The sequence below is a fragment of the Zonotrichia albicollis genome, chromosome 9 (assembly GCF_047830755.1).
Source record: "Zonotrichia albicollis isolate bZonAlb1 chromosome 9, bZonAlb1.hap1, whole genome shotgun sequence".
Lineage (NCBI taxonomy): Eukaryota > Metazoa > Chordata > Aves > Passeriformes > Passerellidae > Zonotrichia > Zonotrichia albicollis.
Genome location: NC_133827.1, coordinates 31,355,103 through 31,368,631, shown reverse-complemented (window position 1 = coordinate 31,368,631; position 13,529 = coordinate 31,355,103). Strand labels below are relative to the sequence as shown.

The 13,529-nt window shown below is 44.9% G+C and overlaps 1 protein-coding gene across 4 annotated transcripts in view; it reads left to right on the top strand.

The window, feature by feature from the left end:
• Positions 1-13,529, top strand: part of IL1RAP (interleukin 1 receptor accessory protein) — a 56,915-nt gene that overhangs the window by 27,224 nt on the left and 16,162 nt on the right. For all 4 annotated transcript variants that reach the window (XM_026792077.2, XM_014265548.3, XM_005484920.4 and 1 more), the window contains 8 exons: positions 942-1,227; positions 1,978-2,170; positions 3,934-4,099; positions 5,034-5,105; positions 6,228-6,357; positions 7,286-7,434; positions 10,769-10,918; positions 12,159-12,302. In XM_026792077.2, coding sequence (XP_026647878.1) covers positions 971-1,227; positions 1,978-2,170; positions 3,934-4,099; positions 5,034-5,105; positions 6,228-6,357; positions 7,286-7,434; positions 10,769-10,918; positions 12,159-12,302 — 1,261 coding nt within the window. In that variant the 5' untranslated portion in view covers positions 942-970. The remainder of the gene's footprint in view (positions 1-941; positions 1,228-1,977; positions 2,171-3,933; positions 4,100-5,033; positions 5,106-6,227; positions 6,358-7,285; positions 7,435-10,768; positions 10,919-12,158; positions 12,303-13,529) is intronic.

Genomic DNA, 13,529 nt, shown 5'->3' with positions numbered 1-13,529 from the left:
TGATGGGTAGGAGGAATGGAGTGGAGAGGAGTCCTTGGAAGAGAAATGGGTTTGGACTGTGCTTTTTGTGGTGAAATTGTTTGCTAATGACAAGAATATTTTTTAAAAGAAAGTAATTAAAGAAAAAAGCTGTATACAGCTTTGTCTCATGCTGGCTGTTTTCTGTGTCAGTCCAAGTCTGCTGTGAGCCACACTGAGCCACTGGCTGTTGTTGAGCTGTGCTTGGGGTTTGCACCTGAGCACTGCGGGGGAATACAAGATAACCTGCTGCTACCTGTTCCTTACTGTTCCTTCTGCCCCCTAGGGTCCAGTACTAAACTTCACTATCAACAGTCTTTCTCTGTCACTTAATACTGCTTGTACTCATTGTGTATCCTGGTGTGCACAGCTGTCACACGAATCCATCACAGGCAAGACAGTCCTCACTTCTGCAACCCACAGTCCAGCTTCTTCTGGCAGGGAACATGACCCACAGCTCTAAGGGGAGATTGATGTTTGATTTCTTTTTTTTTTCCTCCTATTTCAGCACATCTATTTCCATCTTCCCTATCATTGTGTGTGGATGCACACACACCTCTGGCATTGTTGTCATCCAAATTTTGTCTTCCTACATAAGACTTTTGTGGTAAATTTTCTTGGAGCTCTGTAGGAAGCCTAGTTTTATGCAGGAATATCCTATTCTATTGTCCTGATGAGAGATAAATAGCTTGGCATAAACGTAGGAGGTGTACAAATGAAAACAGAAGTTTCCAGGTTCTTTAGAAATGAACTCAATGTTCTTGCTCTGTTTTATAAAAGCTCAGTTTGCTTTCATTGAGAACACTACAATTTTGTCTCTGATTTTAATGGGGACAGAACCAAGGGCTGTGGGGAGCACGGGCAGAGCTGTTTTCCCCCTGCAGACTTGCAAGCCTAAGGCGCCTTGTTCTTCCTGGCCGCAGAGCGCTGCGATGACTGGGGTGTGGACACCATGAAGCAGATCCAGATTTATGATGGGGAACCTGCCAAGATCAAATGCCCACTTTTTGAGACCTTCTTGAAGTACAATTACAGCACAGCCCATTCTGCTGGCCTAACCCTGATCTGGTACCGGATCGCGCAGGACCGGGATCTGGAGGAGCCCATTAATTATCGTCTCCCTGACAATCACATCAGTAAGGACAAAGACACCCTTTGGTTCTGGCCTGCACTTCTCAATGACACTGGGAATTACACCTGCATGCTCAGGTAGGTCGTGTGGTGTGGTTTCTGTACATCTTCAGTACAATCAAAGGACTTTTGTGGAGGTGGGGAAACGATGCTGTTAGCACCAGAACTTCCTGTGGGGAGACTACCATTTACAAAAGCATTAATGGGAAAAGAATGTTGCAATTATAGGACTGCTCAGTGCTGAGCCAATTTACATGGCAATAATGCTTGGAGCCTTGCAGACACTAATGAGCGTGCCTCTCCTTGCTGCAAGTGTCCGTGAAAATATTATTGCTGAGCCCATGGCAAAATCCACAGGCACTCACCATTAAGAAGTGATCTGCATGTCTAGAGTAAAAATAGCTTCAGATGCAGGGGTAATGTTTTGACTGCACGCTAATTTGGCAAAGATTCATGAGATTCAGACTTCTAGGAAATTAAAAGTGTCTCTAACTGTGGTGCAGAATGAACGTAGCATCTGCTATGTGTAAGAGCTCTTTTTGGTCTTCCTCACGTCGTCTTTTGTCTGTGTCTTTGACCTTATGATCTGCTTTAGCAGCAGGAGAGTAGATGTTGCTTGTTAGTCATCTTTATAGGCTTTTGTGAGCTTGTGTGGCCACCTCTGGTAGGGTTTTCTTTCCCATTTACAAATGAGTCAGCTAAGGCTGTACGTACCTGATCAGCCCTATGATGCTTGTTATTGCAGATGTAATTTTTATTTCATTCCATTCCACTGCTGTAGGAATAAACAAGTTTCAACTAATCAGCCCTGTTCTTGCCCACCCGTAGGAACACAACCTACTGCAGCAAAGTTGCTTTTCCCTTGGAAGTTGTTCCAAAAGACCAGAACTCTTGTGTGAGCCATTCCATAAAACCCACTGAGGAGATGTTCTACTTGGAGCATGCCAATCAGAAGATCACATGCCCAGATATCGATGGGTTTTACCCTGCCAGTGTGACACCAACTGTCAAGTGGTACCTGGTAAGAAGAACTTGCTTGGGCAGCAGGGAGATGCAGTGGTGTGTGTGAAAAATCACTGGTTGGCATGGCAGTCATGGAACTGCATTTCAGAGTCTCCCCAGTGATGATACTGTTAATGAAGCTTTACTAATTTTAAGAGCTCTGCTTCCATTTGGTTCAAGGGTAAAACTGCTCTTGGAAAGAAATTGAGAGCTAACACTGAAGCTTTTTTGACCAGTGTGCACAAGTGAAAAATACTCCTAGCAGGGATTTAGGTGGCTGAATTCAATTATGGGCAGTGTGACTGACCTGCTGTGTGAGAGCCTCTCACTTTACTGTAAAGGAAACTGTCATTCATATTCCCTCTTTTTCAAAAAACCCCACCTGTTAATGAAAATTGCATCCTTTCTAAAATCCTCTGAGGTCAGGAAGTGAAGTAGTACATCAGGCTGTGCAAGACAATGGGTGTCCTGTTTGACACAATTCAGCAAACCTCTTTTCTGAAGACTGATACATCTCTACCCCACCCTCCATACTCTTCTGATTATTAGACTGTCTCCAGCCATCCTCAGGCTCTTGCCTACAGAATTACTGCTCAATTTTCTTAAATTAGATTTCACTCTTTCTCTCTAGGTGGATGCCTTTAGTCAGTGGAGAATAAGAAGTCTCAGGGGATGTAGAGTCTGAGAGTTATGGGAATAAGTTCTTCAATAACATTCTATAAAGTACTTTTATATTTCTAGACAGAAGATTTTGTATAAATGAATTTATTAATAATAAGGGAAATTGTAAACAAATGTATCTGCTGATTTAAAAAAGAAATTAAAAAGACCCAAAAGAAAAACCCCACCTCTAAAACTGTACAGGAAAAACTTCCTCAAGAGGAGCCATTTCACTCCAGTAGTGAATGCTTTACTTCACTCTTAAGTTACTTTAAACTTTCACTCCATTTTAAATGCTTTACTTGTATCATTCATTGAAATTCACATCTCGGCAATCAATTAGCAGAATGAAACAAAAAGCCCCTTGGAAGTAATTTTTCAGGCAGCAAGTCATCCCATGCCTAATAAAAATCATTAGAAATGGTATATGACCCCTGTCCTAAACTACCCCATTAGGATGTATCAGATTTGGAAATGTACCATTCAAAAATAATCTCTTAGAAAATGTGCACATCTTTGGGTTTTATGACAATCAAGATGTTATCTGCATAACCTCTTTCTGAGAAGGGATCTCCAGCTTGGTATTTTGGCAGTTTTCCTTCCCTGCCTGACAGAAAGAGAGGAGTTATTAAGGTTTATGTACTATAGATTCTCGTTTGCTATTTGCAAATTCTGGGGCCTCATCCTCAGCTGAAAGCAGCCAGGAGAGCTTGATTAGTCCCGAAAGATGGACATCAATGGGGTACATGTCCTTTAGTCCTGGTATCCATTTGTTATTACGTCATAATTTTCTTCTTATCACTTTTTACTTTGTTCTTCACTCTGCTGAGGTGCTCACTTTGATTGCCAAGGTACTTCTGGATCAGAGATCTCTCCTTTATAAAATTGCCTGTGTTTAAAGTGGGATAAAGTTATTGGGGTGATCTGCTTCACCACTTAATTTTCAAGGTGAACATAGCAGTCTATACTCCAACATGCTCGAAGTTCATGATATTTAGATCTGACCTACATCATGATCCCAAGTGTCACATTAATAGTTTAAATCAGATCTTTGTAGAAGCATTTAAACCAATATCTGCACTTTTGAGTCCCAAACTCAAGTATTTTTCTGCCTGACTCCAGAACTGCAACTCGGTGGATGGCTTCTATGAGCGATATCCCCAGGGGCCCAGGCTTGTCATTGGCATTGTCCGCAGTGCCTACAAAGGGAATTACACTTGCATTGTGACATTCAAGGACCATGGAAGAACCTATAATCTCACCAGAACCGTAAAGATGAAGGTGGTGGGTAAGAATGACTTTAAAATGTGTAAAATGCATGTGGGTAACTGCAGAAGTGGCAAAAACAGCTGGAAGAGTTTGTTGCAGGATCCATTTGTGGTTGTAGTCAATCTGTGTTACCCAGCTGACCTGATGGTTTTTTCTTGCTGGGGTCAGACTTGTGTGGCTGTCCAGAACATACTGCAGTAGATGTCTCTCCTACCACCTTGTCAAATGCCCCAAACACAGAGAGTGGCCAGCCTCAGGCTGGTGAGGTTCAGCCCATGAGATGGCCAGGGGTACCCTCTGCTGGCATGTGAACGCATAACCTTGGCACTCCTGCTTGTGGTCTCCTATGCCCTTTGCTCATCACTGTTTTTTGGATTGTCACTTGACAGCCAGCTTGTCTTGATCTTCTTGGCATCTCAAAGCCATTTGTGCTGGGGTTGAGACTGCCAATCAGCCAGGCAGAGCTCCAGGTGCCCACTGCTTGGACACATCCATCCCAGGCACAGAGGCTCAGCCTACCTGCCAGGGAATTCTAGAGTTAAAAACCTAGTGAGCTGTAGGATACATTCTGAGTTCCACGGAAACAGTTTTTTTAAGGGTTGAAATAGATATTGGTGACACAAAATGAGGTTTGTATTTTGTTTTTTAGAAGCAGCAGTAAAAAGAAACTGGTACAGGTTATGCCTTGTGGGAGATGAGAAGGTTATGGAGCTTTTCTCATGTGAGAGGCCCAAACTACCTTACCTAAACTTCGGGGGAGCCTTAAAATCAGGACCTGGCCCTGAGTTTGTGGATTAGATATGTGTGTGCATAGAACTCTGCAGCAGGAATGCCTCACGAGTCGGACTGGGGAACGTGCAGTGCAGCACGAGGGCATCGGGAGTGAGGCTGCAAGGATTCCAGGTTTTCATGAAGTCTGGGGCCCCATGGGGGCTCTCTGTTGTCTCCTGCAGGATCTCCAAACAAGGCCTTGCCACCACAGTTCACCTCTCCAAATGAGAAAGTTGTGTACGAACTGGAAGCAGGTAAAGTCCAACACTCACAGTGTGCCAGTGGGACAGCCAGGCACAAAGCTCTCTCCTTCCACTGCATCTCTGGTGCTTTCCCTCACAGAGGACTGGAGCTGCCATGGGTTGCCTGGTGGACAGTATGGGATGCTAGTTTTTGATAGAGAGCACAGCTTTAAAAGCTGATTTTTTTGCAAGATATTCAGGTGTGATGATACAGAACTGCAGCCGCAGAAGCAGATGAAAAGGGGACACTCAGCTGCTTAGGAGAATCCCTGTAGGACCTTGTTTCAGCCCTGGCCCTGGCTGTGGTTTGCTCCCATCCTCCCTCATTCACCCCTAGAGTGGCTTTAGTATTCTAGCCAATTCTTGTTCATCTCCCCTTTTCTTGGCTGATGACTTCCTAATTAATGACAGCTCTCCTCTGCTGACCTCACATCCCTGGGTAATGGGGTACCACACCCTTTCCCTCACCCCTTCCCCCACACCATCAGTTTTGCCTAATAGCTTTTTGGAGCAATTCCCTATATCAAATGGATTGTGTCCCATTACATTGCTGTAATAAATGTGGTGGCAATGATGATGATTGGCACCAGAGTCTTCACTTTAAAGAACAGCTCTTTTGGCTCAGAAGGTCAGATTTCATCCATAGTCCTCTGTAAGATAAAATCACTTACTGATCACCAAGATATTCACACTCCCAAATCTGATCCTGGGCAGAAGTCAAATTCCTGAAGAAGTATTTTCAAACCAAAATGCTTTTGTGGAGCTTGAGCCTTCACTTTGTGGCATCTGTCCCCTGTGCAGTGGGATTGATTAACACTGCCTGGGTTTCCAAGGAATTGGTTGGCATGGAGCATGTCCCTTTGGGTGGGTCATTTCATGCACTCAAGGAATTTGTAACACATTTGAGGAGGCAGGACATCTTTTTCTATTTATCTGTCTGTCACAAATCCTCATGTCCAGGGATGTTAAGCTGTTATTACAATTTATGTCAGAAAGTGGATGTTGGCCTCATTCTTTCCTGAAGGGACACAGAGCTTAGTCTGGTAGGATTTTGGAAAGCACCAAAGTGAGGGGGGTGCTGTTCCTGCATTGCAATACCTTTTCTCCTAGGAGATGATGGTCCTTTCTTTGCAGGTGATGACCTTATCCTGCCCTGTGAGGTTTTCTTCACATTCCTGAAGGACTCCCGGACTGAGGTGTGGTGGACCATAGATGGGAGAAACACAGATGACATCACCGACCCCAAGATAAAAGTCACACAAAGGTAACATGTAATGTGAACCTTCATTTCTGATCCCCTGTGTCCTGTGTGGGTACAGGCATGTGACAGTCCTAATGGAGTGTGTAGTCTCCCTGTTAATCAGAAGCCCCTGTGTCTGCACCCTGCTGTGATGAGCACCAGGACCTCCAAGGGGGAGGCCTTCAGACCTGGACAGTGTCACATCTTACAGATGGATTTGAGGGAGATTTGTTAACCAGTTCACATCATCATTTGTTCAGGTCCTGGTTGTGATGCCAACAGCTGCTGTTGTTATGGGACTTAAAAAACAGGGGCTGACAATTCTATTTAGAGGAGTGTTCCCAAATAGCATAGGGTATAAAAGGGTTTCAGAAAAACAGAGGCTGAAAACAAAACTGTAAGATTATACATAGCATTGATTAGGAAGAATAGATATTGAATCACATAAAGAACCCAAATGAGGATCAAAGTCCCATTTGCTGGATGCTAAGTTACAAGTGGAAGGCAGTCACTGCCCCAGCTGATTTGCAAAAACCAATGTAGAAAAAAAGAAAGGCAAAAGGAAATACTGTATCCTCATTTTGCAGACGGTCAGTTCAGGCAGAGAGAGACAAAGTGACTCATCCAGGACTGCATAGGGAATGTGACGTGAGCTGTGAATCTTGAGTTCATGAGACCTTCTTGTTTATAGGCAAGAACTTCCATTTCCTCTAAAAGGCAATGTGGCACAGCTGCAATGAGAAAATTATGAGTGGTAAAATAAATATTAAGGAAAATCAGATAAAGGAATAGCTGCAGCTGTATTGCAATCTGAAGTGTATATTGATTTATAAATATCAAGTAATGTGTTTTGGCCTTTTTAAAGGAAGAGGTTATATCAGGGAAAGGAATATCTGTCACTAAAAACTTGCTGCACTTTCACATGTGTAATGCTCTAGTTATTCTCTTACAGTGAAACTACCAGAGATTTTGAAGACAAGACTCTGGTGAGGACTCTGACAGTGGCAAAAGCCACGGCGGAGGAGCTGAAGCGGAATTACACTTGCCACGCCCGGAACGCCAAGGGCGAGGAGCGCAGCCAGGCCGTGGTGCGCATGAAAGGTGCGGAGCCTGCGGGGCTGGGTGTGCTGGGGGCTCTGCTGCTGCCTTCAGCCTTGCCCTGAAAAACAGCAAGGGAGTGTCCTAGGGTGATGGTATGATGTTTATATCCCCATTCGTGTGTGCTGTTTATGCTGGATATCATGTTCTGTGCCTTCAAGACTGGCTCTGAAGAGTGAAAGTTTTGCTTTGGTTTCTTATCAGCCACTCCCCCATTGCTGGCGGGACACACAGGGCAGTACATGGTGCTGCTTTTGCTTTTTTGCTTTTGCTTTTTGCTTTGCTCTCACTCTTGCTTCTGCTTTGCTTCTGCTTGCTCTTGCTTCTGCTCATTAGCTGGTTTAGCTAAACAGTCCAAATTTCTTCCTGGACTGTTTCTTCTTTCCTTTTATTTGGACCTACTTGAACCTGCTCTGGAATGGGACCTGGGAACACTGAGAGTTTGCACCTTGTGGCTGCAGCAGCTGCCCCAGCGCTGGAGGGACTGAGAACAGAGCAACCACCCCCAAGAGAGACTTTCTGAATTTGTCATCTTTTTCAGAGCGGTGAAAGAGTGGTGTCATTTGGTATTGTTCATTTTGTGTGCTGGGGGGTGCTGTGCCTGTTAAATAAAGAGGTTCTTCCCACTTCTCTCCGAGGAATTCTTCCCGAACCAGTTGGGGAGAGGGACCACATGGGTTTGCTTTCTGGAGGGGCCCTCCTTTGGAGATTCTCTCCCAAATTTGCCCTAAACCAGGACAGGGAGCAAAGAGTTCCATCAGGCCTTTCTGCCTAACACAGTCTGTTCTGTAGGCACTGCTGGCATACTGCTACATTTCTCAGAGGCAGGGAACAAAGGGCCCCCCATGGGCAAGTTCGTGGGTAGGGAAAGGACAGATCTGTTGTCCTTATCCCATCCCTGTACTGTTGAGTTTGTGAGGTTTCCAGGACAAGGTGAGAGATGAGAATCTGACTCCATGTTCTCACAAGGCTGATTTATTATTTTATGTTATTATATTAAAGAATGCTATACTAAAACTATACTAAAGAAATGATACAGACAGAAGGTTTAACAAGAATGAATAACAAAAACTTGTGACTGACTCCTCAGAGTCCAACACAGCTGATGGTGATTGGTCATTAACTAAAACAATTCACATGAAACCAATCCAACATGCACCTGTTGGTAAATGATCTCCAGCCACATTCCAAAGCAGCAAAACAGGGAGAAGCAAATGAGATAATATTGTTTTCTCTCTGAGGCTTCTCATCTTGTCAGGAGAAGAAATCCTGGCAAAGGTATTTTTCAGAAGATATGACAGTGACACTATCACAACTGAAGCTGAGGGCACAGGCTGCTTGAAATTATTTCAGGTTATTTGGTTGTGTGAGGGTTTTGCATGACACAACCTAGCAGTTGGCATCCTCCACAAGACAGTCTGCACTTGCTGGCATTGCTCAGGGAGTGAGACAGGCACACCACAGTGCTCTCTGGTTTTACTCCTTGCTGTCATGATGCTGCAGTCTAGATACAGCCACCTCAGTATGGATGGTATAGACTGATTCAGCTCTGTTCTGTGTGGGTTTTTCCAACATCTTTTCTTCATCAAGGATTTGGTTCTTGTTTCCCAGACCCACCTCTCAGTAATAAAAGCTATGTGAGGCTTCCTGATTAAGGTGGATTTTTCTGCCTCCTTATCAGCCTCGTCTAGAGCTTCAACACCTGCTTTTACTGTAAGCCAGACCTTCCCTCTCCCACAGGGAATGCTGCCATGGCTTGTGTAGCTCGCACCAGACACCTTCTTCCCCCGACTCTGCATTATAAGCATGGAAAAGCTCTTGGAGGTCTTTACTGGAAGATCTTTTTCTTCCTGGTACTTGTCCTCCTTCTATTTTAGTCTCATTCCTTTTGAGACAAACCTTTTCTGGATTGTTAGGGAGGAACAATAGACCACACACAAAACTGAGAAAGGCTGAAACCATCTGTCAGTGAGTTCCTACTCCATATATAATTTTCTGGGGTGATAATATTTGTACATGTAGCGGAAGTGAATCTGAAATACTCCAATTCTTTCTCTAAATATCAATGCCTAAATACTGTTTTCTAGTGGACTGACCTGTACTATCCTCCCTTTTCCTTCCCAGGTCTGTTCTTGGTTAGTTGACTGGATTTGCTCTGAGCAGACATGGTTACCCACCACTCCTCCTTCCTGCTTTCCTGCACAGCAAAGTCTGAGAGCCATCCCTACCTGCTGCTGGCAGAGCAGCCTTATGCTAAGCTCAGTGCAGCCCATCCCACTGCAATCCCACAGGAGCATCAGGCATGCCAGAACCCAACCCCTCAGCACCTGGCTTTTAGCAAGTGGCTCTGCGTGTTGGCTCCAACTCTTTCATTACATTACGTCATATACATTGGTTCTTCTGGATGATTTCCCTCTCCTTCTCATGTACTTCTGCTGCTCATCACCTAATGAACGACGATAAATTCCTTCCATTTTCGATTTTGTAATTCAGTTTTATTAGCAGCTTATTAAATATTGGAATGTGGTGGTGTTTCCACTCCCTGTGGTTCTGTTATTGTGCAGTTTGCCAATTTGCACATCAACTGCCACCAACAGAGTTGCCCAGGGATACAGTTAGAAATTTTCTGTCCTTAGTACAAAGAGGCAGCAGTGGTGTGACAGACAGTGCATGAGTTGGAGGGGGCCTGTGATGTTCTGGCTTGATGCCCACAGGTTACCCTGTTTGTTTGTAAGCATTTCAGCTTTTCTGTAAGGAACTCTGATTCTTCTTTAATGGTAGAAAAGAGTCAGGCCAGGGCTAGTTATATCCTGGGAATAGTTATCCAGGGCTAGTTATTGTCTGGGACAAGCCACGAGACCTGTGTCTGTTTGATTGGGAGGGAGAATGGCATCCATTGCCTTTATTTTGCTGCAGGTACTTTATCTGGATTTCTTAGAAGTCAGAGCAGTTGTCTTCCCCCAAGAGTTTGCTGATACTGCTGGGAAGGTCATCTTCATGTTCTGGCTTTGGCCTGTGCAGGTTTCTTCCACCAACAGGTCATTCTATCACCTGACTGCTCCCAGGGCCTCACTGAGAGACAGAAGTCCAGCCTGTGCCATGGACTTGCTCTGCCAGCATAACCAGAGCTGATAACCCAGAATGGGGCTCCAGGGTGGCCAGCCATCACGTGTTCTGCCAGAAAAGCCTTGGCTTGATCACCTTACTCTGAAGGGGCAGCTTGGCTCCTGGCTGTTCCTCTGTGGGGTTTGGCTGCATATGACACAAGCTTGTTCCTGCTCACCTGAAGGTCCAACCTGTTCTTTAACCCTGACCCCCTGTCTATTTTTGTTCTCAGTTGTAGCACCCAAGTACACAGTGGAGCTGGCCTGTGGCCTGGGGGCCACCATCCTGCTCGTTGTGGTGCTCATAGTCATCTATCACGTGTATTGGCTTGAAATGGTCCTCTTCTATCGGGCTCATTTTGGAACGGATGAAACCATTCTAGGTAAGGAGTTAAAATGCTTTCTTTCTTTTATTTATCCTGCTGCAGGCCCTTTATTTTCATAGAGGAGTTTTCCTATAAGCTATTTTTAAACCTCTTCACAGCATAATAACATTCTGACCTTCCATTTCTCTATCTACATGCAGTTGTGTGGGTCATTGCTTATTAGAGCAAGAGGAGTCAGGCTTTTGGCTCAGGAAAAAGGAGAAAGAAGTCCTCTGTATTCTCTGCAGAGGTGGAGCATGGACATGGCCAGGCTCCCCAGGGCCCTGCCCTGCTGATCTAGCTGTATCATCCAATCTAGAGATTGTCAAGATACATCATCAGATTTCAATAAGTCCCTTGTTTCCCTGGTGACTCTCTGTAAAGGATTCATGATCTGATCCAGAGTAATCGGCTTTCAAATGTGGGAAGGCATCCAAAAGGATGGATGTGGAAACCACCGTTCTGTCCTCAGTTCTTCCCTGTGTTACTGGGAGTTCATTGCTAGGGACTCTGAGGTGAGATTTCTCCTCTGGAGGAGGAGGAGGGTGTTTGAGCCCTTGCAGCTTGTGGTGTGAAGCTGCCACGGGGCGCGGCAGCTCTCGGAGGGTGTAGGCAGGGTGCAAGTCTCTGTCTGGTGGGGCTGCTCGTGTGGATAGACAGCAGCGAGAGGGAGCAGAGTCTGAGGTGTCAAAAGAAGCCTGGACAGAATGAGTTGGTCTGTGGGAATCTGTATTGTGGTGGTGTTCACAGGGGTGCCGGGATGAGGGAAGAGATGAGAATCTTGACTCCATGTTTCAGAAGGCTGATTTATTATTTTATGATATATATTTTATTAAAAGAAAATGATGTATTAAAACTATACTAAAATAATAGAAGAAAGGATTTCATCAGAAGGCTTGAAAGGAATAGAAAGCAATGGGATGATAATAAAATCTTGTGACTGCTCACAGCCTTGACACAGGTGGCTGTCATTGGTCATCAAGTAAAAACAATTTCACATGCTAGGTAAACCATTCTCCAAATCGCATTCCAAAGCAGCAAAACATGGAGAAGCTGAAGCTTCTCAGCTTCTCAGGAGAAAAGATCCTAACAAGGGGATTTTTATAAAATATGTCTGTGACATGACATGCCTTAACCTGCAGTGCCTGGGCTCCAAGTGAGCCTTCCTGCCTGCTTCTGTTGCAAGCCCAAGGCCCAGCATGGGCAGTCTCACAGGTGTCCTTGTGCCCTTTGTGTCCCCCCGTGCTCTCATGCTCAGATGGGAAGGAGTATGACGTGTACGTGTCGTACGCGCGCAACGCCGAGGAGGAGGAGTTCGTGCTGCTGACGCTGCGCGGGGTCCTGGAGAATGAGTTCGGCTACAAGCTGTGTATCTTCGACAGAGACAGCCTCCCTGGGGGAAGTGAGTATCTCACAGGGGGCTGTGCTCCATGCATGTCCTCTGTGTTGTTCTCTGAGGTATTGATCATTGATTGCAACGATCCTATTCAGATCATGTTTTGGTTTTTTCCCTGTCACTGTTAATGAATTCTTTTTAGTGTCTTCTAATGTTTTTGCTTCACATGACAGTATTGCAGATGCTCCTGGCCACCAAAATGGCTGCTGTGGGGATGGTGTTGGTTGTTTCAGTTGCTCTTTCCAGGAGTGTGCAGGAATGTCAGCATGGGGAACCGGAAAAACTGATCTTCATGCAAGCCCTCTGAGCTGCCTTAAAAACTTGGATAAAGTCAAGGCTAGAAGAGGCAGGGAAAGTGTTATACTTGATCAGGTGACAGAGGGTAATTGAGAGTCCTTGTAAAAACCAGGAGTGTCTACTTCAGGAAGGAGTGGAAGGTGTCAAAGCTTCCAGTGAGAAGATAATGTGCATCCCATTCACCCTCATTAATTAGGGAGTTTGTGTCTAATATGGCATACAATTTAGCTGCTATCATCAAAAGGACTTTGTTGCAGGTAGTGAGACTCATCTATTCAGTAAAATGTAGTCCTTTTTTACTGTTTTGAGATAAACCATACAAGGTTCTGGACATAATGTGTGCTTCAGAGAGGCAGGGAATCACCAAGAATGGAAGTTTGTGAAGCTGTCCAGATACACATACTTTCACTGAAGTTCCACAGCAAGGGCACAAATCTAGACAACACTCTTGATTTTTAGTTTTTTGGAGGTTGAGTTGGTTGTATGATCCTGATGCCTGTTAAAAGTTCAAAGTCCAAATTTCTGCCAGTGCAGACCGCCCTGCTTTGAATTCATGGGCTTTGGCTCAGGACCCCAAAGTTATTTTTTTTGGTGACAAAACCTGTGCTGGAAAAGTCTGTTGGAGTGTCCCTTTTGAGTAGGAACAGGAGGGACTGCTGGATTCTCAGCCCACCTACCTAAAAAGGGGAGCAGAATTAGTCTGGATTCTATTATCTTTCCCTCCTGGATTGTTGCCAGGATTTGGGAGCACCTTAAAGTTTGAGAGTAAATAAATATGTGTGTCTCAGTGAGACAGCTGCAATCCTAGTGCTGTTCCTCCTTGAAGAGAGCCTGAATGATGTGGCATGGCACCTTCCCGACTCAATTTCCTTGATGCCAGTGTCAGGCTCAGAACAGGTTTGCTCTGAGCCATTTTCACCAGATGTCCATCTCCCT